Source organism: Callospermophilus lateralis, chromosome 1, assembly GCF_048772815.1.
Source record: "Callospermophilus lateralis isolate mCalLat2 chromosome 1, mCalLat2.hap1, whole genome shotgun sequence".
Lineage (NCBI taxonomy): Eukaryota > Metazoa > Chordata > Mammalia > Rodentia > Sciuridae > Callospermophilus > Callospermophilus lateralis.
This window is the reverse complement of record NC_135305.1, coordinates 1,061,215-1,086,662: the sequence shown is the minus strand read 5'-3', so window position 1 is coordinate 1,086,662 and position 25,448 is coordinate 1,061,215. Positions and strand designations below refer to the sequence as shown.

General features: G+C 54.9%; 1 protein-coding gene across 1 annotated transcript in view; it reads right to left on the bottom strand.

Moving 5' to 3' along the window:
- Positions 1–25,448, bottom strand: part of Ptprn2 (protein tyrosine phosphatase receptor type N2) — a 718,290-nt gene that overhangs the window by 505,357 nt on the left and 187,485 nt on the right. The window contains exon 3 of the mRNA XM_076835049.2: positions 11,201–11,314. Within this exon, the coding sequence (XP_076691164.2) occupies positions 11,201–11,314 (114 nt within the window). The remainder of the gene's footprint in view (positions 1–11,200; positions 11,315–25,448) is intronic.

Below are 25,448 nucleotides of genomic sequence, written 5' to 3'. Positions count from 1 at the left end.
GAGGCCGAATACAGTGATGAATGAAATTCTCTGTCTGTGCCAATGTCCCTGCACTTTGTAATTCAATTCCTGACTTGAGATAAAAGTGACTTCTTCATACGACTCTACCATTTACTGACGCGGCCAGTGAACAGCACCGCAGCCCTGTGAAATCACAGGGAAGTTTAACTTGAGGAGAGAGAGAGAGATGAAAGGAGGGGAAAAGAGGAGGAGGAGGGTAAAAGCCATTTCCAAAATGAGAGGCCCAGAAATCGATTCGTAATTATCTGCCCACATGAGTCCAAAGGCCTTTATTTGATAAGGCAAGTAATACACAGCCAATAATGTGGATTATTTCAGAGAATAAAAGCCTGGTTGTCTCCATGACCCACATAGCTTTGAGCAAGGTTCAGGACGAGGCTCCAGTCCGTAGCCAGCAGTGAGACATGCCCCTCCTGCCTGCTTCTGTCAGAGGTGCCAGGGCTCCTGCGCCCTCTGGTGAGCTTCCAGGATGCCCAAAGGCTCAGTTTCCACCTCTGTGGAGGCATCTAAGGCTCTTGAGTATGAAATGGGCCCTATTAGACAAAGGCTGTCTCTACTCTGGGGTGTTCAAGAGCAGACGGAGCCCACCTCCCAGTAAGGTTTTTCCATTAACACCAAAACCCCTAAATCAAACTTTAAGCTTTTTAAGTTCTAAATGGGAATGAAGTCTTCCCAGTCTCATACTTTAAAATTAAAAGGCAAAATTCGTAGTTTGCATCAGAAAAAAAAAAAAAAGTGAGCTTTTAAAGCATGCCAAGGTGAGCCACCTGGTTTAGTGGTCAGAGCAGTGGAGGGTTGATGAGGGTACCCTTGACCCACAAGAACAGCGCAACATCTTCTGGAGCCAGCACTGGGATTCTCGGACACACAGAAACAGAGCCATGCGTGGCCCAAGAGGGATGAGGCCGCCTGGCTGGTCGCTGTGTCCACTCCTGCTCCTGTGTTGCAGCAAGACTTTCGTGTGAATTAAAGGTCCCCCTGTGTCTGCCAGTGGCACCCTGGCCTGGGACGACACTGTTGCATTTTCTGCCTTGACAATACGTCAAGTGACCTCTGGCCCCCAGCTCTTCAGCTGGTGTCCCCACCCCAGCATCAGGAACACGAGCCTGGCCTGGGGTCAGCCTAGCCACAGCAGCACAAGATGCAGCACGAGAGCTGGTTGGGAGAGGTGGGCTGTGGGAGGGGAGCAAGCACCTCAGGGTCAGTGTGGAGTACCAGTGAGGGCACACAGCAGCAGTGAGCTACAAGGGGACCCCGGGTGCTCTCAGGAACAAGCTGCTCATGCTGCTGCGTGCTCAGTGCCCCACCTCCTGGGGACCAGAATCTGTGCGCTCTGCCAGCCTTCACTTCTCTTGGCATGGGCCTGCCTGAATGATGACCACTGTTCATTAATATCTGGCCAACCTGGAAACTCGTCAACCTGCACTGCGTAATGTCAGGTGCCACGTGTGATGTGGTGAGCTGGTTAATACACTGGAAAGGGGACCTGTTAGACTCCAGCCCTCCCAGCCCATCCTCTGGTACCAGCCCTTCCTCTGAGGCAGAGACAGTTACAACACTGGGCTTCCTCTTGGTCCAGCACCCTGCCCCACGATGGGGTGCAGAAAACTCCATGCTCCTTCTACTGCAGACAGAGCATCTTGTCGTGGGGATCTTCCTTGATGCCCTTTACCTGTCCTGGGATCACAAAACCCACAAAACCCACAAACCCACAGCAGTGCAGGCGCAGGAGCCCAGCAGACCAGAATACCAGACTGGATGATTCCACTCTCATCCAATGTCCCAGCAAAGTGAATCCACTGACCAGCAGCCCTGAGCACAGAGCTGCAGCAGTTCTGGGAATGATACTGGCAGCTGCCAGTCTGCTTCCTGAGGTGACAGGAATATGCTAAAATCAGATTGCAGGGTAGGCTCACAGCTCCACCCACACAGGAGCGTGAATGACCTCTCAGAGCTCAAAAAGAGCACCACTTGGAAAGGAAATAGAGATTATCTTGCCTCTCAGTGCAACATTCGCTTTAATTTTTTGCCAGAAAAGAATACAGTAACACACTCAAGAGAATTAGAAGAAGATATATGATCCAGGAATTTTCATCTAAAAGAACCAGCCTCCAGGTATAAAAGATTCAAAAAACAGGCAAGACACTGGGAACATTACTCCCCTGGCCTTTCCTATGACTGCATCCAAGGACACGCTCCTGGTGGCCACAGCAACCAGGGACATCGGCAATGCAGCTGCCAGTGGCAGGAGCTACTAGCCACTGTGGAAGAGGGACTGCGTAGGGTATAGGGAGACAAGTGCCCATGCGGTGTGTGGCCCTCACAGCGGACAAAGGCAGCCATCAAGCACCAGCAAACGTAGGACGGTGCACGCTGGGGAAGCCCCAGCAGATGCACGTTCAGCTGGCCTCGGTCACTGGCTAGGAGAGCATGCTGGCACTGCCATGTGGGGCTGGCTGTGTGTCAGACAGTGTGAAGCAGTGAGTAGCCAGGTCACTCCCCATCTCCTGGAAAACCACCATTCTCCTGGCGCAAGTAAGGAAATTTAAACATTCAGAAGCTGAAATACAAACTCTGAAGTCCTGATGCACTTAAAAATATCTGTGTAGGGGCTGGGATTATAGCGCAGTGGTAAAGCATTTGCCTCACGTGGGTGAAGTACCAGGTTTGATCCTCAGCACCACATAAAAAAATTAAATAAATAAACAAGGTACATTTTTAAAATCCCTGTATAAATGCACAAGGACACCTACACATACAGAAAGGTTAAAACATATACTAAAAAGGAAGTTCAAAACCAAAATTAAATAAAACCAGGCTTGTGATACAGCCACAGAGCTGGTTCTCATCGGAGATGAGTCAGCCAGTTCAGGCAGGGCCTGTCCGCGTCGAACGCCTCTTCTGGGTTATTCCAGGTTACTGCGACTTGTCAGCTCACACATTCGAACAACAAGAAGCAGGACCTGATGAGTGCTGGACACCATGTTCTGGGGTGCAAAAGTGACCCAGGAGGGCCAGATCAGAAACCCCGGTAGAGAGTAGGGACTCTGCCTGAAGGTGGTAAGAATCACCCAGGAAGTCAGCACCGTGGCAGGGAAGAAGGACGGACTGGGAAGGTCCTCTGCATGACAGCAGGCTTGGATCTGGCCACCACGAGCAGCCGGAGGGGCGAGGGCCGGATCTCAGCAGGACCTCAGCAGAAGGACTGCCTCCTGCCTCCCAGGGTAGTGGGAGGGTGTTTCAGGAGCAGACAGGAGAGTAAGAGGAGCCCGGAGCAGGGGCATCTCCACAGCCTCTGGAGATGGCCAGGGCGGCCAGGACCCACTGTGGCCAATACCGTTTGTTCCATTCTGCGTTGTTTATGGAGGTGGTTTTTTCACTCTCTTTTAAGGAATTATGACACTATGTTGCTTTTTTTTTATAATTTTGATTTTCTGCTTTCTGCTTTTGACATATAGCTCAATAAATCAGGAGAGTCTTGCCAGCAAATAGATCTATAGTTGTTCTCATGACAGCAAATTGCATACCATCAATGACATTCAAATGCTGAATTTTAATGGCTTGTCAGAAGACGTGAAATGTACTTTTAAAAATTTAATATGTGGGAGAAGTGTGTCTGCCCGTGTAATAGACAAAGTGGTGAAAACGAGCGACCATATTCGTTCCCTGATGTAAACATCTGTGTGGCAGAAGAACATCACACATCTAAGCCCCATGTCCCTTCCTCCTCTGTGTGGAAGGCTCCCTGAAGGCACAGCATGAAGCTGTCCGTCAGAGGCCACCAGTCACAACTCCAAGCAGCAGTCTTGACAGATAGGACAGAGGCCCGTGGCCAGCAGCCGGCTTCCCATGCTATTTCTGGGAAGGTTCACTTAGGGAATCTGGAAACCTCCCTACTCAGGGATCCTCCTCACGTCAGGCTGGCCAGGGCAAGGATCCAGCCTGGAGATGTGGAATCCCCAGCACCCTGGAGCGGTGACCATAATCGAGTCTTTGTATCAGGGCTGAAAGTCTGAAGACAGAGTAGATGAATCTTCCAGACAGGCATCTTCCAAGTCTGCTCTTCTTGGAAATCTTCCTGTACTTGTTTCTCACCTTCTACTGTATTGTCTTTGGAAGAGAAGAGGAAACAGCACCTTATTTAAATAACGCGCAGATGGACTGGCTCTGAGCTGGGCTACAGCACAAGTGGAGAGAGCTGTCTTTGGTGAGGACGGTGCTTAGCTCCTTTGGTTTCTCCGTGAGCCTCATTCTATCCTGGCTGTAGTACACATGAGCTCTCTCCACGCAGGAGTAAGTAGTTCCTTCAAGTGGAACAATGAAAGCCATCAAGGTTTCTGAGACAAACTCTGTGCTCCATGGTATAGCTGGGGCCAACATGCAGGCTCAGCATGTGAGCGAGACCAGTTTGTATCACACAACTTCCCAACTAAGGGAAAAAGAAAAACTGGGAGACTGAGGGAAGTGAACCCTGTCCTGTCCAAGCTGCTCAGCTTCTGTGCTTGGAATATCACCCCGATCTTCCTTGCAGTGCCTCTGTCATCTGTGCACAATTGAATCTAACATCTGCAGAGAGGAATTTGATGAGAACGTGTCAATGTGCAGCCAGTGGACAGGTGGTGGAGGCTCTGCAGCCGAGGCAGGTGGAGCGGGCGAAGTCACAGGCCAGCACGTCTCCTCTCCGGGTGGCAGAGGACCTAGAGGCTGTGGCTCTTCTGTGCTTCTCTGGTCCAGTGGGGTCTGTGCTCATGACACCCTGGCTGGGAGGCAGATGAGTAAAGTCAAGGTGAAGCCATGACAACCCGGAGGCGAGGTCAGATCCAGAGACGCTCGCCAGAGAACGATTTTCAAGGTGAAACGTGCAGTTATCTTCCCCGAGTGGCTTTTGTCTTCTTCTCAGTCTGCTCTATGGGTCCAGGCCTAGACCTGTTTTTCCTCAGAAGCAGGACTCCAGTCCCTTTGCATTTCCATGAGCCCTGGAGACGACATTCATCTGTCCACTCAGGAACTAGAGGTGCCCGCTGAGGACAGAGCCAGGCTACCAGGCTCCAGCACTCGTGTCCACAGTCTACAAAGCATTAGGGATATCTAGCCAAGCCGGCAGTAGGTGGGGAGCCTGGGCAGCACAGTATATACCATTCTCCACAAAGAAGGTCTGCTTTCCCGAGCACGATCCGGCAACACGGGAACCAGAAAGGTCCGTCTGGGGCTCGTGGTGAAAATCAAAGGGCAGGCAGGCCTGAAGAGCTTCCAGAGTGAAGCCACAAACAGATGCTCTGGCCAGGCACGGGGGTGGCCCTTTCTCACCTCGGAGCACAAGTGAGAGCCATGTGAGCACTCGAACCCAATGTGCGGCAGTTGAGGAGGCAGTAGAGAGAGCACAGAGTAGGGGATCATCAAACCATAGCTACTCCCAGTAGGGCAGCCCTCAGCTTCCCAGGGGCGGGGCAAGGAGAGCAGACAGCATGGCCTTCAGGAGCCTGGGGATGCACCCACACCTATCTACACGTCATCTATGTCATCGATGTAGAGACCTACACCTGTGTCTGCGTCCTCTCGTGCACCTGCCCCTAAAGTTCACCAAGTTTCCTTGCCAGAAGCACCCCGTTCTCCTGCTGAGGGTAATCTGACTTTCCTGATGGAACCCGAAACTTCTCTGCCTGAGGGGATTACCTTGTGGGCCCTGCTGACCCACCAGGACCCCCTGCCTCACCCTCCCCTGGCATCCAGACTACACCTGGACTCAAGTCCCTGCAGGCCAGAGGGTAAGGTGCAAGGCATGGCCCAACAGAGAGCTCAAGTCATTCACCCATTTGCATCAACAGACTCCTGGGTACAAAGTGTGGAACGAATCTTAAGGATGTGAGGTCAAAGGGGAATGAGCAGAAGTGGAGTCAGGTCAGATTCATTTCATGGCCCACTAAGTGCAGTCCTCCACTTGGCGTCTCAGGCTGAGGGACTGGAAGGCTCTGGCGTGTCCACGGTTGGCTGTCATAGATGTGGATCCAAAGGGCTCTACATGAAATAAGGCTGAAACCCAGGACTTCCCTGGCCTCAAAAGCAAGCGTCCAAAGGCAGAGGAAGCCTGTAATGCCAGAGTGGATTTATCACGAAGACCTGCTAGTGACCCTGGGATTACCCAGGGCACATATCCCACCATGACCACAAGAAGTAAATTCACAAGGGGGTCCCACCACCCTTGAAAAGCTCTGTAGTAACATTTCTCAACATTCAGGGGTTATTGTGGGAACTGTTGCTAGCAATCTGGGACCTCAGGGCACTGGGGACAATGGGATTTGGGGTGGCAATGCCAAGTGGTAGCACTTATGTGCTACAGAAAGGTGGATGGGATTACCACAAAGCAGTTATTAAGGAGTCCGACCCACAGTGACCTTTAGCATTGTTAGACTGCTCCTAGATAGGAAAGAGAGGGGCAGCCTTCGAATGCCCTGTGGATCTGTGCACACAGGGAAGGTCTACGTCTACTGAGCCGACACTGGCCTGAATCGCCCAGACAGCCAAAGTCCCCGTCAATTCCTGGCCTTGGCCCATCTCACAAACCCAGAGCCCTGTGAACGACATGGGGGAGCAGGTTCCCTTCCAGCGGACCCAGCTACACAGCAAGAATGTGCACTGCTAATCTCCCCAGCTTCCACCAAGGGGACTTGCAGCCCCTTGACAGGGTGACTGTGCAGGTAAGAGACATAACAAGGCTTTCCACTGCGGACCCTGGATCTGAACTGAGCCTGCGTCCAGGGGACCCAAAGCGTCACTGTGGTCAGTTAGAGTAGGACCTCAGGGACATGAGGTGACCTGTGACGTTTTAGCTCAGGTCCATTTCATAGTCCCCAAACCCATTCTGGAGTTATTTCCCAGAATGTGTGAGGCAGATCGATGTGGTCAGGAATTCAGCAAAATCTTCATGGCTCACACAGGGACGATCCAGAGGAAGGAAAGTCCATTTTGGCTCAAGGTTCAGAGACTGTCCTGGTGGGTTGCCTCCATTGCTCTGGGCCTAAGATGAGGCAGCACGTGGCAGAAGGGTGTGGTGAAAGGAAGCTTCAAGATGGGGTAGCCAGGAAGCCGAGAGTCAGGGAGAAGGGGAATCGGCCACAGGGAAGAGGCACCCTTCCAAGACAAACCCCAGTGACACCCCTCCTCCAGCCACAGTCCACGTGCCTCCAGTTAAGTCCACTGAAACTAGGTGGGACTGCCTACACCTAGCCTTCATGGTCCCGCCATCTCACCTCTGAATCTCCCTGAGGACTAATGGATCTTGGAGAATGTCGGTGTTACGACAGACTCAACCAGATGGCAGTGCCCGCTGCAGCTGCTGCACTTGATTGGCCGCTCTGCTGGAGCAAATTAACACACCCCCTGGTGCCCACTACACAGCTACTGACTTGAGGAGGCTTTCCCTCTCCTTGCAGGAAAGACCATCAGAGGCAGCTTGATCTCTCCTGGAAGGGCCAGCAATAAATATGTCATCACTGCCCTACATCAAATCCTGACCCTTCAGCCCTCTGTGACTATCTGACCTCAGGGACCTCAACTGCCCTTTCTTCCCACTGGACTCCACTGCGGCCCATTACACTGATGAGAAGCGGCTTGGACCTGACGTCCAGGAAGTAGCACGGACTCCTGCAATGGTAAGATGCTTACATGCCAGAGGATCTGGGTGGCAGAGAGGAAAGCCGTCGATGGGTGACTCCAAGCACAGACCTCAGGACTTTGGAGCGTAGATCCTCTGTGGATAAACACTCCCTTTCAGGCCACGGCTGTGGCTGGCACTGGGCCTTATTAAAGGCTGAAATGAACCACAGACTATTGTAACAGGGGTGTACTTTATGCTCTGAATACAGTCCTTGCTGCTCTTTTAGTTGTGAGTGACACAACACCTTTATTTTTATTTACTTATTTTCATGTGGTGCTAGGATCAAACCAAGGGCCTCAAGTGTGCGAGGCCAGCGCCCGGCCACTGAGCTACAGCCCCACCCTGTGATTTATTTTTTAAATAAACATGTTCCTTTCTCTCCCTCTTTCCCTGCTCCTCCCTGATCTCTTCCACCCTCCCTAATCTCAGGAAAATAGGATCACCTTCCTTCCCCACCCTAGGCAGAGCTGAGTACTCACCAGCCACAGGCATGAATCAATCCAGATTTGGGGGATAGTTCTAGAAGATCTCAGAAATGACTGTCTCCCAAATTAATCAACTTGTTAATTTGATTATAACCCCAACAGAGAACACACGGAATGTGCCTTTGAGTCACCTCTTCAAAAGCCCCCTGTTGCTGCTGACAGGCAGAATCGAACTCTCTGGAAAAGCCTTTTCCTTTTTCTCCAAGCCATGACCTGGTTAGTGGAGTGGCATCCAGGACGAGGACTGAGCTTTCCGCCACACTGGCACAAAGACTTTACTTGGAACTAACTGGCCTCACTGAGCATGCACACAGACACCTGCTCCAAACACAAGAGGCAGGTGAGAACCAGGTGCAGCCCTGAAGCACCCACCTGCACAGAAGGGAGGCAGGTGCCACGGGCCACGGGGCGGCACGGCCTCCTCCCTGGCTTATGGGCTGGCATCAGCAGCCACTCCCTGTGGGTCGCAGACTCGGGTTGGTTCTGCAGATGTGCAGGCACCACCAGGAGTGGACAGCAGAATGCTCTACTCCTCCCCTCATGAAGAGTCCCCGAAGGACAGCGGTGAGGGAGATCATCTTGGGGGAAGGACCTGGACACTAAGCTGGCTGTTCACTCTCCTTAGAGGGAGAAATGGCCTCTCTGATTACACACTGACCCAGGCTGTGGCCAGCGTTTGGCAGGATGGTCAGGGAGTCAGAAAGAAGAGGATTGGAAATTGGTGATGTGGTCCATGAGAAAAGGTCCATGGACTTCTCTGGATGGGTCCAGATGCACAGGGCTGTTTCCCATATGAATGCTCACCACAGGGTGACCTCAGGAGAGGACTTTTACCAATCACAAAGATCAGAGGACCCTTTCTGAGGATGCAGTGGGCCTCTTTCCCCGCCACCCTGCGTTTCCCATGTGCTCATGAACTAAGTGGCCCTGGTAGCAGGCTGCAGGTTGGGCTTAGGCTCAGCAGCAGGACCCTCACTGAAGCTGACGTGGTTTCACCCACTGCTGCAGGTCCAGTCGGCCAGCATCAGACATACATCATGTGGTTGACTGCATCTCATGATTTAAGTGACAGGGTATCGACACTGAGTCCCAGCTTGGTACCACCAGTCAGCAGCCCGATGGCAGGTGGATCTCACGGACCTCTTACGGAAGGCACAGCACCTTTCTGTGGCAGACACCGCTCTGCATACAGATCTGCCCTACCTTGCCAAACTACATCCTTGTGGACCCACAGTGTCCGAAAGGCCAACACACCTTTTGACAAAGAGTTCCCAGGAGGTACGGTAGTGGGCCCCTGCCCACGGGATTCTGTGGCCTTTCACTGCTCCCCACCATCTGAAAGTGGCTTTTTGAGGATGGGTGGCTTCTGAAGATACTTTGGCAGCTCCTGCTAGGTGGCAGCACCCTGCAGGGCTGGGCAGGGTTCTCAGGAGCCTCCAATACGATGGGCGCTATTTCCCACGGCCAGGACGTGTGGGTCAGAGAGCCAAGGGGAAATGGGAGAGGCCTCCCTCACTCCCACGCAGTGACCGGGAAGGAGAATCACATCAGAAACGCACAGTGCCTTAGCACTTCATGTCCAGGACAGAGTCAACGGGAACTGTAAGAGACCGATTCATGCAGCACTGCTGACCGCCAGAATGCCCAGCATGGCCTGTGTTGCCCAGGTGGGGAGCCATGACAAGTGGCAGTGGGTAGGGAAGAAGGGGTGCTAATGGCAGCCCACACGGCCTGCGGAAGCAGGGCTGGACATTCCACGTCACTCTTGTGGTATGAGTGCGCTCCCAGCTCTACCACGTGGTCAGCTCTGCGTCTCATGATCTAAGTCACAGGCATCAGGGGCAAGTAAAACTCAGGGGAGATGGGGTGAGCACCACTCAAACACGGAGCAGAGGCACCATCTTGTCTTCTGGGGAGGGTGGCTGCAGCCCCTCACCATTGAGGTCAAGGCTGCAAGACGGGCAGCCCAGCCACCCCGTGGGCTCCAGCTGACCTCAGCCTCCCCGCCCTCCAAAGCCTTCCTGTCCTCGCCGCCTGCTGCGGGGCTTTGAGCTCCAGGCACAAAAGAGCAACCCAGAAGCTGGCCAGCTCCCCCGCCCCAGGACGGGGTCCCTAGTATGCACACACAGGGCCTGAGTGGTTCCGGTTCCCTGAATAAATCCCCAAGGTCAGCACCACAGGGAGAGCGCGTGCCCTGGCCCAAAGACCTGGGCTTAAGGAATTGATGGAAGCCAGTCTGCAGAACTCCCCAGCGCGTCTCACAAATAAGCCAGGCACCTGTGGAGCATCAAAAGCAGGCCGAGAAGTGTCTCCCGTCCTGCTGACCGTACCTGTCCATGGAGCAGCGGAGCTCCTGGGGAGCAGGCGGCCCTAGAGTAAGTGTGGAGGGCCTGGTACAGGCCCAGGATGCCAGCTCCTGGCTCCCACCTCCAGGCTTGCTGCCAGGATAGTTAAACCCTGACCCTGAGAGACATGCATTTCACCAGTCACACTCTGGGCTGTGACGCTGCCTGTGGCCTCAGACTGGCCCGTGCCCAGGCGAGACTTTATCTTAGTAACAAGTGAGGATAAGGCCAGTCTCATGATACAGTGCCCCTCAATTCAAAACTGCACACACAAAGCAAAACTGTACATATATGAATCGTGTATGCAGCAAAATCAATCATTTTTAAATCACTGTGATTTTGATGATCATCTTCTTAGCACCCCAGTGAAGTAAACAGGAAGGAACACGAATTTTCTACAACAAAATCATAGGACAGAACACCATAGGACAGCTGGCCAGGCAGACCCCTCAGGGCTCAACTCTGGCTGCACACGTCACATCCTAGTGTCCCTCACCCCTGAAATCCCAAGCACACAGGAGCAGGCCAAGTTTCCTGACCCTGAGACCAGTCACCATGGGGCTCCCCCTTCCTGGTGCAAGCCCTATGGGCCTCTCCTGGATACCAGGACCTTGACTTTGCCCCGACCGAGGCCCAGGTACTCAGCAAAGCCCCTCAGAGTGCAGGCCTGGCCGGGCAGGGCCCCGCCTGCCTACCTGTGCGGGAGAGCTTCTGCAAGGTGACCCTCAGGTGCTGCAGAGCCAGTGGAGATGCGTCGTAACGGTAGGTATCCACAGCTGGAACCTTCTGGCACCTCCCGAACAGCCCATCTGCAGGAAGAGGAAGGCAGAGAAGAGGGGGAATCTGAGGCTCGTGTTCCGGAAGCAGACAGGTACCACACATGTCCTGAGGCTTTGAAACCCCTTCACACCACGCGAGAGCAATTCCAAACCAGGAGCTTTTGCAAAGTGAAGATTTGCTTAAATAAAAAAACCAAATATGCAGACGCTAACACACAAGGGGGTGAAGGTGAGCGTAGAAGTTCACTGGATTGGACAGAGGGAAATGAAGGGAGGCGGGGAGGGGAACAGGGAAGACAGTGTAATGAACAGACATCAGCAGGACTCACATCCCATACACCACAAGAAGGGTCCTCACTGTGTATGTATAACATGTCAGAATACACTTTTCAGTCCTGTACCCTAAAAAGAGTTTTAACAAAATAATCACACACACACACACACACGTTAACTAAAGGTAAAAAAATAAAAGTCAGAAACTGAGCATCACGGAAAACATGAATGTAAAGTTAGAGAGAACTTGTGAAGCCAGTGCAGCGTGGGCTTTCCATCTGCTTCTCACGGGGTGCCCAGCCTCTCCCCATATCTCACACTCTTAAACCACTTTTTTTTTTTTTTTTTAACTTTTGAAACTTGCTGCTGACAACTTTGTGACAAAAAGTCAGTCGCCTTCAGGGCCAATCCTGCAGGTGAAAACAGAACTCCCAGGAGACAGATATCAACTTCAGAGGCCCCAGGACTGGCGGACGCACTGCGGAGCACAGAGCGCCTGGCCTGCTCTCTGAGGCAGGAGAAGTGGGGCCCACTGCAGTAGGAAGGGGACTGCTGTCAACGTGCTTCCCAGCCACACCTCTAATTAATCTAGGCCCTAATCAGTCTTTATTCCAGCGAACTCTTCACTTTGTGACAAGCTTCCTGGGGTGGGGGGTGTCAGACATTCAGATCACCTTCTTTGACTAACAAAGGATGGATTCAGGGCTCTGCTTCCCACACCAGCAGCCACCTGCTGACCCCAGCCACAGAAGGGAAGGCCTCCTATTGTCCGCCACAGCTTCACTGCCAGTGTGGCTGAAGAAGGCCACTACCTCAGTGTGCTCTGCACCCACTGCCTTGTGACTGAGCGAAAGCAAACTCAGGAATCACAACACCACATCATCTCTGCGGGACTGTGCAGACGGAAGAATTCCATAAGGGGCCAGCCCAGCTGAGGAGGAGCTATGCCAGCTGCCCGTCCTCCCCAGCAGGGACCACCACGCTGCCCGTCCCAGCCCTCACTCGAAGTAAAGCCACCGAGGCTCTGGGGCCAACTGCTGTGGGGACAGGGCGCCCCACCCCTCTCCCAGCACAGCTGGCATGCTGCATTGCACAGGGCCACGAGCCTGCATCCACACTCCTCCACGTGTCAGTGCCTGGTGCTGTGTAGACAGGGTCAGGGGAAGGAGGCGGAGGAAGGGAGGAGGGCGAAAGTAAAGAAGTCTCTGAGCACACCTAGAACTCTCCTCCTCAGGTAGAGCCATGACATGTGGGGACACTGAGCGGGACCCACCCCTCTTCACCAATGAGGAAGGGGGCCACAGGGTCACAGCCAAGGCTGGGGCCCAGGCCAGGGGCCGGGAACAAGGCTCCCTTGCCCGCGGTGCCCAGCACAGCACTCAACACAGGATCAGCGCAGCTGGCGCTCATTCATGCCAAGGAAACCCTGCCCTGTAGAGATGAAGTTCTGGGTCAGGGCCGGCAAAGCCTCAGCCAGCGGCTGCCCTGTGCCCTGGCAACCAGAGCCACGTGGGGCTGGGTAGCACACTTGACCAGAGTGTCTTGGGGTGTCTACGTGCTCCCGAGCCACGGTAAGGAATCGCTCCCCGTGAGGAAGCACTTGCAATCCTTCAGGGTTTCGTAAGGAAAGTCAGCCAAAGGTGAGTCATATCTATTCTGGACCTTCCTAAACAAGTTATTTCTTTGTCTGAAGTACAAAGGTATCATTCCTTAAACCTGATTTTTTGCACACAATGTTATGAATGTATTCTCAGAATAGTGTTTTTAGACTTCCTTGAAATTTTCCCTTTGAACATACATTTAGAATGTTAAACACATGATATTACTTCTTTTAAAATTAACTAATTTTGTTTACTAATTTGAAAGTTGAGATTTAATTAATCATTGATTTTCTTTGCCCCTGGACTGTATCAGAGACTAAGACCAGGAAAAAAAAAAACTGGAAAAAAAACCTTGAATCTGACGGCGGAGGCTCCTGAGACTCAGAGGGGGAGACGGGGGCCACGCAGGCAGCCAAGTGGCTGGGAGCCACCGCACAGGAGCAGGAGAAGCACACGCTTGTCCAGGCCAGTTTCACCCCGAGAACTGTCCCAAGGAGTGGCAAGGCCACATCAGGCTGTTGGCAGCTGGGTGTCAGATCACCCTCAGGACTGCCTGAAAGGCGATCCTTCAGAATTGTGTCTCAGTGTCCCCAGGAGGCCCCTACCAACCGAGACCCCAGGATTGAACCTGGCTGACCTCCCCCAGGCGGCGTCCTGATGGATCCAACACCTTGGAGCCCAGCTGTGAGACTCTCAGGCTGAGGGTCCGTCCGTCTCCCCTTCAAGAACTGGCGCTGTGTGAACTGAGGGTTTCCGAGTTCCACCTCTGTACCCTAGGCTCAAAGTGCAGACATCCCACAAACCACGGACATCACAGGAGATAAGGAAAGAAAAGGCGGGGGAGATAAATAGAATAGAGGAAGGGGGAAAGAGAATGGAAGAGAAAGGAGAAATAAAACACTGGGGAATGATATTGGCAAATTATACTGTTATCTTGTGTGCATGAGCAAATATGTAACAAGTCCCACCATTATGTACAACTACAATGCACCAATTAAAAATGTGGGAAAAACCAGAATGGGTTATGTAGGTGCCGTGGTTCACCTGTAATCCCAGCAACTTGAGGCAGGAAGGTCACAAGTTTGAGGTCAGTCTGGGCAACTCGGTGAGACCCTGCCTCAACATAAAACTTTTTGGAAAAGGGCTGGGATGCAGCTCAGTGGTAGAGTACTTGCCTGGCCTGTGCGAGGCCCTAGTTCTGCAGGTAACAGAGAACGGGTTAAGAGGCGATGGGTTCTCCAGGTGAACATGGTCAGCCGTCATCACCATTCAGACAATCCAGGTGAACATGGGTGGCCAGTCGCATGCACTCACCCGGGCACAGCCTCTCTGACGGACAAATGCAGCATGAGGGCCCGGGACGCCGTCTTACCAACACCCAAATTCACCCAACAGACCAACACTACAGACATCTCCATGCAGGAACCGCCCCACGCACCTGTGCACACTGGGGTCTACCTTGGAAGGCTTCCCATACCTCTGCTGAGCGACAACCTGGAGGGGTAGGACAGAAGAGCTGAGGACCTGTGCCCGGGCGTGGTGGACACCACAGGCTCCCCTTCAGGAGGCTCAGGCCCATGCTGGTTCTGTTATGCTTGCATATGGGCCTGGAGAAGGCTGGCCAGACAGTGTGTTGGGAGCCTTGCTCAAGAGGCTGCCCTGAGAAGGAATGTGTGAGTGGGGGAGACCAGAGAAGCAGGTGGGCAGGATGCCTCCCAGGTGGACCCACAGGACAGCACAGTGGACTGCAGACAGCTGCAGGAGGCAAGCGCCTTCAGGAAGCAGTCCTGGGCTATCTGTCCAGAGCAGGAAGGAAGGCTGGAGAGGTGGGCAGACAGAGGCATCCTGGCAGCCACGGGCCCAAGGGAGACACCTGCCATACCTCTGCGGACAGTGGCATCACCACCTGGTGGACCACGACTCTGAATCGTGGGGAGCTCAGCTGCCTGGGGTGTCTTCAGGCCCAGGATTCTAGAAGGGAGCCTCCCCTCCCAGTGGAGAGCAGGAGATAAAGCCAGCAGGCCTGGGGCCAGTGCACGGTGCTGAGGACAGCAGAGGCACCCAGGGAGTAGCCGCTCCAGCCCTGGCTGACTTCCCAGAGCCGAGAGAACGTTCCAGGAGTGATCGGGGATCCAGAGGGAGGGGGTCAGTTTCTTCCATCTGAAAGAAAGTGCTAATTTTTTTTCCAGATTTCAGAAGAATATTTATTAAGAGCCTACCTTGTTAGTCTGCTTAGCCAGCACATCCTGGAGCCCTGCTCCCACAGGCAAAATCATTTCCACTCTTAAAGTCACTGTCCCCGACCAAACACTCACACCGGCCTGCCTCAGGCCCTAGAGTCTGTCCCTCCTCTGGAGCCAACATCCCAGCCCTGGTCAGTCCTCTCCTGCTCTGTAGGACTACACATGGAACGTGTACACGTGCACGAGCTTTCACGGGCTTCTCTCTCCAACACAGCACTCTCATGTACACACCCTCGATCCCACACAGTGTACACACACGCTTGCACGCTTACGTATGTAGACATGTCCACATGTTCATGAATGCAAACACACACACACAGACACTCAGGTGCACCTGTGCCCATGTGAGTACATAAACATGCACACTTATAAACTCACAAGCATGGGCACTTGTGCACATGTGCTTATTTTCACACCCTCACATGCACAGGCACATGCTCCTGCACTCAGCACACCCCACAAGCCACCCCCGCTCATCACCTCTTTGTCCCTCCAGCCCCACCCTCTCCCAGTAGCTCCATGAGCTCCCGGAAGGCAGAGAGTCACTGTCACAGCCTCTGCGTCTTCCATGACATCGGCTAGGATGCTGGCGCTCAGGTGGACTGAAGAGAGATGAGTAGCTGTTTAACTGCTGTCTTCCCATTTTTCTGAAGAAATCTGTGATGTTTATGCAAATATCTCCCACCACTAGCTAGAAGCCTAACTCACTGGAATCCGCAAAGCTTTACAAGTCTACCTCCTGGCCAGGACTTGGAAGGACTCGCTGGAGAGCTAGCCAGGGGCTGGAGAGGGGCTCCCTGCAGGGTGGGTGGGCTCAGGTTTCCTTGGAGGAGGCTCCATCGCCCCCTCCCCTCCCTCCTGCCTAGGCTCAGGGGCTGGTTTCCTCCCAGCTCTTCCACCCCCAGCTTCACGCATGGAGTGGACACGCTCTGAACAAAGGGTGGGATACTGTTACCAGGTCCCTGCAGGGAGTCTGGCACGCAGAGATGCAGATCCTGCACCCAGTGCGACTGCTCAGCACTGGGGCTCTCAGAGAAGGGCCCAGGAGCATCAAGTCAAAGCACCAGGAATGTGGCTGACAAGCTGGACTAGGTCCCACCGTGAGAGCACCCTCGGCCAGGGTGGAAGCAGACCACCCAGCCCATGTGAAAGGCTGCCTGGGTGAGGGAGCCGGGACACTCAGGCCCACGTGGAAAGTGCCTAAGGAGACCACCACAGGACCTGACCGACCTGCTACAGCAGCTCTGCCCGGGGGCCCTGGCAGACCCTGGGACGTCTTCCCCAGGTGACAGGAGCACTGCTGTCAGTGGTCCCCCCTCCACGGGGGCAGCTCACGTGACTGGCTCTTCTTAACTGTGCGGCCCTAACAGCAAGGATTTCAGAAAACTGCCCTCTTTGAATCCATGACAGTTTCACCTTCTCTTCTCCTTTTTCTGACAACTTTACCTATTTTTATTGATCGCAGGCCTTTTTAACTTTTCTTCACAGAGACCTACAGGACTTGGGGATTTGAAGATACTTGGGGATAGCATGACTCGGTTCTCAAAGTGGAAAGATCATCTCAGCACTAATCCCTAAGGCCAGTGCACACAGCTGTCCAGTCGGCACACAGCTCTCCCAGCTAAACAGCAGCGTGGGCTGTGCTGTCTCAGTTCCCTGGACATGGCAGAAGAGAGCTCCTGATCTGGGAGCAGGAAGAGGCAGGGAAGGAGCCCCACCTGCAGCTCTGTGGCAAGGGTACCCTAGAGGGTGACCTGAAATAACAACCGGGCAGGCAACGCACTCAGTAAGCCACCCAATGAACAGAGTCGCTGGCACAGCGAGAGCAAGCAGGAGAACCCAGCTTGCTGCTGTCTGTGGTCCCAACACAGTGGCCTATGACGTGAGCAATGTTTGCACAACACTGTATACAGGAAACACCAAGTGCATTCATTCTCTGTGGGCCACTGGCTAACCCTGCTGCCCAGACAAAGGACCACAGAGTCTGTCTTACAGCACCTCCCTGGGAGTGTGAGTGGGAAGCCTGGAGAATAGGAGCCATGCATTCAGAGAACTTAACCCAGCTCCAAGAAATAGCCAGGAAACCAGGTGACAAGAGCTGTCATGGGGCCACAGCTTCACCTGCCTCATGCAGGCGTCCATCAGTCCATGAAGGAAGTGCCTCAGAGGAGGTAAAAGCGCCACACTGCATTCACTGCCTGCATCCAAGCATGGTCGCCTGGGTGGCTGGTGAGGAAAAAGCATCAACAGTGGCCCCTGGTGGCCATCTCCAGGCAGCACCAGTCTTTGTCCAGACAGACCACAGGGACCTCTGGCGCTGACTGGGCTGGAGCTGCCATGTACACAGGACGCACATGAACCCAGGGCAACGGGCCAGCGACCAGCTGGGCAAATAGTCAGCCTGTCCCGGGGCATCAGAGATGCAGAGCCCTCCCAGAGAGCAGGAGTGACCTACACATGGACAGACTCACAGACATTCCCACACAGGCACTTGCAGGCACACACACCTGTGTGACATGCTCATGTGTGTGCACATGCATGACCATCACAATCACAAGCAGACATTTGTACACATGTGCAGATACATTCACACAGAACCACACACACACATGCACACACTTAAACATGTACCTGCATTCTCACACATGCTCCTTCTCACGTGTGCCCCATTACACACTCACAGGCACACAGACTTGGCTCACATGGTGCACCAGTGTCCCCACATCTGACGTCCACAGGCCCAGACCAGAGACCAGGCCAGTCACCCCACCTACAGGTCAGTGACAAGGCCAGGGCCTGCATCAGGGCCAGGGACCCCAGCTATAAAGAGTAATCTGCCTCCACCGTGCAGAGCCCTTGGGGCCTCGTCCTCCAGCCCAGACCCCTCTTCCATTCCGTACTATCTCCTTCCTCAGGCCCTGCCTGTCTCAGCCCCGTCTCACGCCCTCTAGGCCGGAGCTGCCTTGCCAAGGTGCCCTCTGATCTGCAAGTCCTGTAGCCCTAGCGGCTGAGCATGCCCCGGAAGACCCCTCCCTGCAAAAGCCAGCAGCAGGGAGACTGCGCAGCAATGGAGCAGACCCCCCAGGGCTTCGCACGTGGCCCACACGTGAAGGAGCCCATGCACAGCTCCCCCGGAGCCACCAGGCAGGTGGCGACAACAGTTAAGTGCTCCCCAGCTCTTTGTGGAGACGGGCGGCATGCTGACAGCCAGTCACAACGCTGAGAGGGGGGCTCTCCCCTGGAAGACCCCACGTGCCTTTCTGCAGGGAGGCTGTAACACACTCCTGTCCTCCAGGGACCTGCGGCAGTCAGAGCACCCAGACTCTGCGCAGACATGCCAGGAGGGCCCGGAGGAACTGGGAGACAGCAGCCAAGGGCTTCTGAGGCCCAGGGAAGTGACAGGCACTGGGCTCAAAACTCCCCGGCCAAATCCAGAAGCTGCTGGGCTTCCCCTGAGACAGGACTGTGGGACAGTACGAGCAGCTCAGTCCTTAATGAGACCTTTGACCAGCCCAGGCCTGTTCATCTGGAAATTCCTTGACTTCCAAGGGTTTCTGCAGAGCTGCGATGACCTGCCACAGAAGGCAGTGGTCAGAGGGACCTGCAGAGCCGCTGCCAGTACACACCTGCACATAGAGAGCCGTGTGAGCACCACCTGCCCAGCTCAGCAGCCGGCACGTGGGCCTGGCAGCCGCAGCCTGTGTGGGTAGTGTTCTTTCTAGGAGGTGAAGACCATGCCGGTGGGACAGAGGGCAGAGCACAGCCCCAGGACACTCACGCCGTACTCACACTTTCTAACAACTCACCGAATCCCCACGGTGTGGCACTGCTACGGTGTGCCATGGATAGAGGTTCCACAGAGTCCATACGGAGTGCCCCCTAAGCTGACGGCTCTAGGTCGTGGGCTGGGCAGGCACAAAGCCACGAGGATGGAGCCTTAGGAAGGGTAAGTGTCCTCTAGGAGACCCCAGCGGGATCCCCGCCCCGGCCGTGGGAAGACACAGGACCAGGAAGCCCTCCCCAGACAGCAAGCCTGGCCTTGACTCGTAGCCGCAGGCTGAGGGGCTTGAACTTCAGTTGTTCATGAGCCATGGGGCCACAGCAGTGAGAATGGACCACGTAACCACTGTTACTCCTTCTTACACCACGAGGAGGCCCAGGCACATGGGGGCTGGGCTGCCCGCATCTCACAGCCATCAGCCTTGCCAGGAGTCACACCCCAGACTCTGCTAAATGCTCGCCGCCTCACCACCCTGGGCCGTCAGAAGCAGCGTTCCTGTATTAGGTTAGGAAACGTGGCTGTCAAAGTCACACCAAAGACAGAATGTCTGATTCTGACCCATATAACAAGATCCTTGTGGCCCTTGTCTGTCACCTCTCAACATAGGATTGCGGCCACATATGATTTACTGCGGGCTGGTGCTAGGCTGAAGCACATATGATTCAGCCCTTACTCAGCCCTGAGGGATACCAACCTCCAAGGCCCCTTTCCACTACCAAGAACACTAGGCCCAGAGAGGTGGAGTGACTTACTCATAGTCACACAGCCCAGGGCAGGCAGGCTGGGGGCAGAGCCCAGGCTCTTTATCAGTACCTCACACCACCTGCGTCTTGGAGGACTGTGTGACTGGCTGCGGGCACCCAGTGGTCCCAATATCAGAAAGCTCAGGAACCTTCACATGGCAGCTGCTGGGCCTCAGTCCAGGGAAGACCAGCTTCTCAGGGCTGGTGGGTAAGAGAAAGGAGGGCCGCAGGAGACACTGCTCTGCGAGTCTGGGCCTACCACAGCCAGGTCTCTGAAGGCCTCTGCACTGGACGAGACGTTTCTCCCACAGGGGCCCCACCTCTCAGAAACAGGCCGACCCCCGCGTCCTGGCTCTCCTCCGGCTGCTGTGCGTCTCCCTGTGGCGGAGCAGCCCCAAGCCTCAGCCGATGCTGACCAACACAGCAATCCACAGACCACAAGTCCCTCTGGGTGCTCAGGGTGGGCACTGCAGGCCACCACCCCGCGGTTCACTGTGAAAGTCCACAGTGGCCAGCTCCGCTCAGGACTGGGAGTCAGGGGCGGGAAGGGATGGTCTCACTGCTCAGCTGCCTCTGTGTTCCCAGAAAGCCATGGCCGAGGCCCCATGTCCACCCACCCCCACACTCCATCAGAAGACACGTAAGGAAACGTGGGGACTCTGGCCTTGAGAAACGGGCAGGCTACAGTCAAGACAAAGGGGGATATTTAAAAAGGTGACAATTTAAAAAGCATCTCAGAACACACATAAAATAACATGACCACAAGATTAAAAACTTGCATGCATCGAGGACCTGCTAACAGAAGAAAAGCAGCCCAAGGACGGGAGGAGACGTCTGCAGATCAGACCTGATATCTATAAAGGCGTGATCCATAAAGAACTCCTGCAATTCCACAAAACCAACTTGCTTTAAGAAAGGGCACACGGCATCTCTCCAGAGAAGGTATGAGAGCAGCCACATGAAGGGTGCTCAACTGACATGAGGGAGACAGAAATCAGAACCACTAGACACCAGCTCCTCCATCAGCAGGCTTCGTCAAAAACCAGAAACAGCAAGTGCCGGCCAGGGTGCAGAGCCAGCCCTGGAGCCCTGCTGGGGGAGCCTGAGACGGGACAGGGGCAGCCACCACACCCCCAGGCCAGCCTGCGATGGCTCCTGTCCTGGCAGCAGGCCCAGCAGACCTGGCAGGGCGGCCGATGTCCGCCTGGGGCTCCCGCCTCCACACACGGCCCCACTGCCGCTGGGTCACAACAGGTTTTGACCAGGGGTCTAACACTGCATTTCCAGTCACGAGAATGAGTAAAGATTCATTTCAGTCCACACTCGTGGACACACGCTGCACACCCACATGCCCCAAGACAAGACCCAGAGTTCCCAAATGCAGGGAAGGCCAGCCCCACACACCTCAGCCAGACACCTGCACCAGGGCCCTCCACACCCCCAGACGCCCCCCAAGGAGCCAGCCCCTGAAGCTGAGGAATTGGAGCCAACCCACAGAGGGCAGGGCCAAGTCCCAAGGGGCTTGGGCTGTGCGGACAGGTGACAATGACAATCCACACCTGCACAAAGGAAGCCACTCTCAGGCTGGAGGTCGGCCTCAGCACTGGGGAAATACAGGACGGGCCTCCACAGAGCTCTCCTCTGATGGCCACTGGCTGCAGCCAGGTGGACGAGGCTCCTCCGTGGAGGACGTTCATAACCCGGCACTGCCCAGAACCTGACTCAAGAAATGGGTTTGGATGAAATGCCACACAGTGTTCAGAACTGCACAGACTCAGAAAGCCAGGCCTCCCTAGCTCAGGAATAAGCAAAGCCAACAGTGGAGGAGGCCCCACAGGTGGTCACCTGAGAAGAGAACGCCAGGCTCAGCAGGAACCTTTCAACTGCAGAGAATCATAGCTGGAGGCACAGGACCTGGGCAGCAGATGCGGACATGCCCCTTCCACCTTTCAGCAGGCGAGCAGGACAGGAGGGAGCGGCACCCGTGAGAACTGGGCACGGCCTCACACGGCAGCTCCACCGGGGACCGTCCACCACCTGGGATCAGCAGCACTGCTCTCTGCCAAGAGCATGCAGCCAAGGCTCCACTGTGCTGCAGAGGGAAGGCCTGCCCCAAGCCAGGGGACAGCCAGCTGCCTGCCCGGAAATGCCCCAGCGCCAACAGAGGCCACCTCAAGGCCGACAGGCCTGGGAGCCATCCCCAGGGAGCCCGAGAGCTGAGGCCAATGTGTCCGGGACCTCGATGGCAGGAGCAGCCACCTGCCTTCAGGCTGGCCTCTCCTGCACACGTGAACAGGGGGCAAAGGCACTTCCTGTGGCTTTTCCAGCATCCCTTGGAGAAACGGGGCACCTGCTCTTTTGGGGGCACAGTTCTCCACTGTGCGGTCCCAGGACGCTGGCCATCTGACACCTGCTCACTTGCAGTGTGACCCATTAAAACACAAGAGGTGCAGGATGAGTGGGGCAGCTGAGGGTCATCTGACTCCCACCTAAACCCCCTTCGGTGTCTGGTTGGCTTCAGGCACTCGCCATGCTGGGTGCCGACCCTCAGCCAGGCCTGCACGGGTCCTTTCCTCCTTTGCACTAGATCCTAAGGCCCTGGTCATGGCTGCAGATGCAGATCCAGGTCACACACTACTCCCTGGCCTCCTGCATCACAAGGCAAAGGGTCAGATAGTGCTGGCCAACCCCAGCCTCCCAGACAGCCTCGGCACACGCATTCCCATGGGAAGGAGGGCTGCTCCAGGCAGGGTCCATGCACTGCATCCCGGGAAGCGCTGGGGTCCCTGCAGCAGACGGCATGGCTTCCATGGGCTTCCTGATGCCCCAGAATGTGGCTTTCCTGGTTCTCAGGGGCATCTGACTGCTTTCTTAAAGAAAGGTGGTCAGCAAGGTGGATCTGTGGCTTCCCAGCTTCCCGTGGAGAAGCATGGCACCCGCTCTCCTGGAGCACTGTTCTCCACTGTGAGAAGATGCTGTGCCCAAGACCCTGACCATCTGGCCCCTGCTCACTGCAGTGGGACCCGTGGGACTTCCAGTTGTTCCTCCCCTAAAGGCTCCCAGAAGGTGCTGGATCTGGGGGTAGTGGCTCTGGCCTAGTCATCTGGTTGTTCCACACAGGCCACAGGGACAAAGGCATCCCCATGGTGAGCACTCTGACCTGCCTCCACACCCTCTGGCAGGATCAATGTCCCTCACCAGCCCCTTCCCTGCAGGGCAGCTTCGTGAGGTTCATGTTCTGGCACCTGAGAGACAGTGTGAGTGCACTGCCCAGCCCAGCTCTGGTAGTCTTCTAGAAGGCCTGAAGAGCCGGAACAGCCCTGGCCTTCCCGGGGCAGTGGCCAGCCCTGATGCACACGAGGCTAAGCCATCCTATGGAGGCCTCAAACTGGGCTCAAAGTCCACTACTGGCTCCTCACCCTTGGCAACCAGGTGCAGCGGCTACTGGGCCCAGTACCTGCAGAGGACCACTTGGGAGGCTCGTGTTGGCGATCAGAATATATATCCACTGGCCCAACACATCGCACCTGATCCTCCAAGGCCTTCGCCCTCCCTGCAAGCAGACGCTCTTGGAGTCAAAGGCAGCTTCTTCCCATGGCCCCATGCAGCTCAGTGCACACAGCAGACTTTCAACCTTCCTGAGCTGGCCCTGTCAGCCCTGATGAGCTCAGGCTCAGAGGTGACCCTGCAGTCCAGCAGATGGAGCCTCCTTGGTTGCCACAGTGTGAAGTACATGCAGCCCAGCCTGGCTGTGCGCTCTGAGGCAGGGCTGCAAGGCGGCAGGACCGGCCTCCTGAACTAGCCCTCCACCTGCTGTGGGCTCAGAACCCCTTTGCCCAGGCAGCGCACCTGTCAGGCCTGTAGGTGTGAAGAGGAACCGTGGAAAGGGGGAGAGGGGCTCACATGGAGCCATCTCCCTGTAAGCACTGCATGGCCCGGCGGGTAACCAGCTGCCCACCAGCCCACCACCCCAGCCCTGTGCAGGACAGACCACCACACCAGCCCTGCACACAGCCAAGATCAGAGAGGCACATCGTCGGTGGCCTCACCTGGCCAACAGTGGCTGTCACTCACCTGCCTATTCTACCCTCTCAGTGCCGTGGCCCCCTTAGAGAGAGGGAAGAGGGAGGTGGGCCTGGCTCCCAGCCGGCTCTCATGCAGGCCCCCACGTGTCTCTCTAGCTCTGTCTCTGTGTCCCCCTCCTGTTCTGTCTTTATCTCTGCCTCTCCACCCTCCAACTCTCTTTCCCTGTCTCCTCTTCCTCCATTTCTTTCTGCCTCTGTGTGTGTCTCTGTTTCCCACTCTCTCCCCTTCCATCTACCCAGCTCCCTTCAACATCTCTGTCTCTATCTCTGTATCTCCTTCTGCCCCTTATCTCCCCCAATCTCTCTCTGTGTCTCTCCCTGTCTTTGTGTCCATGTCTGTCTCTTCCTCTTGCTCTGTTCCCTGTTTCTGCCTTCCCTCGTCTCTGTCTCTGTATCTATCTCTCTCTCTCTCTCTCTCTCTCTCTCTCTCTCTCTCTCTCTCTGTCTCCCTCAATCTGACCACTCCCAGACTCAAGGCAGCCCTCTGCAGGGAAGGCCTCCAGGTCTGCGTTGCCAGGAACAGCAGAGAGGCTGGCCCAGCCCAACTCGCCTGGCCTACCTGCTCCCAGCAGAAACTTGGGAGAAGGCCTTGAAGCCCTCGGGAGGCAGATGCTGAGAGCCATAGCCAAGTAGGAATGACGCAGGGCAATTTCCTTGTCAGCCCACCCCATGTTGCTTAGAGGGAGGACTCTCCAATGTGGAAATGGGCTTGCCTTGGACCCAGGTCATTTGCAGTGACATTGCATGAATGTTTGAGAAAGGTGACCCTGCTCAAGGACCAGGGTGGATCCGGGTTTAGGGCGGTTCCAGGTTTAGGGTGTATCCTGTTGGGAATAGGGTGTATCCCGCTGCCTCAGGTGCCTGCCTGCTCCTTGAGTTCCCGTTGAGTTCTCGCGGGATTCAGAGAGTATTTGGGATGCAGAGCCCGGTGGAGGTGTGGATTTTCCCAGAACGTGCGTGTAGAGTGCCAGTGAGAGTTCGGGAATAAAGAATTGCTGTTTGAATCTTCAAGGTTGTGAGTGGCTCCTGATTTTGTGCCCAGCTACACTGCGGCAGTTGGTGGCCCATGCGGGGGACGCCTGAAGCTTAGAGGTAAGTGAAATTTCTCGCCCCTGAGGGAAGGCAAGACAATGGGTGACCATTTCAAAAAACAATGTGTTCTTGTTTTGATTTATTTTGTTTTTGTTTTAAGCTGCCTATCCCTAGAAATTTCTCAGGCAAACTGGGAAAAATGATTGGCTCAAGGTCTGAAGTTGTTCGGCCCTGAGAAAGAGAAAATTGATACAATGATATTTTGTTCTGTTTTTGTTTCATTCAGTTTTGGTTTTGTTTTGGGTTATCTTATTGGGTTGCGTTATCTTTATAGTAGATTAGAAATTAGTAAAAAACAAACTGAAAAGATGTTAAGTAAATTGTTAGAGGTTCAGACCATGGAGAA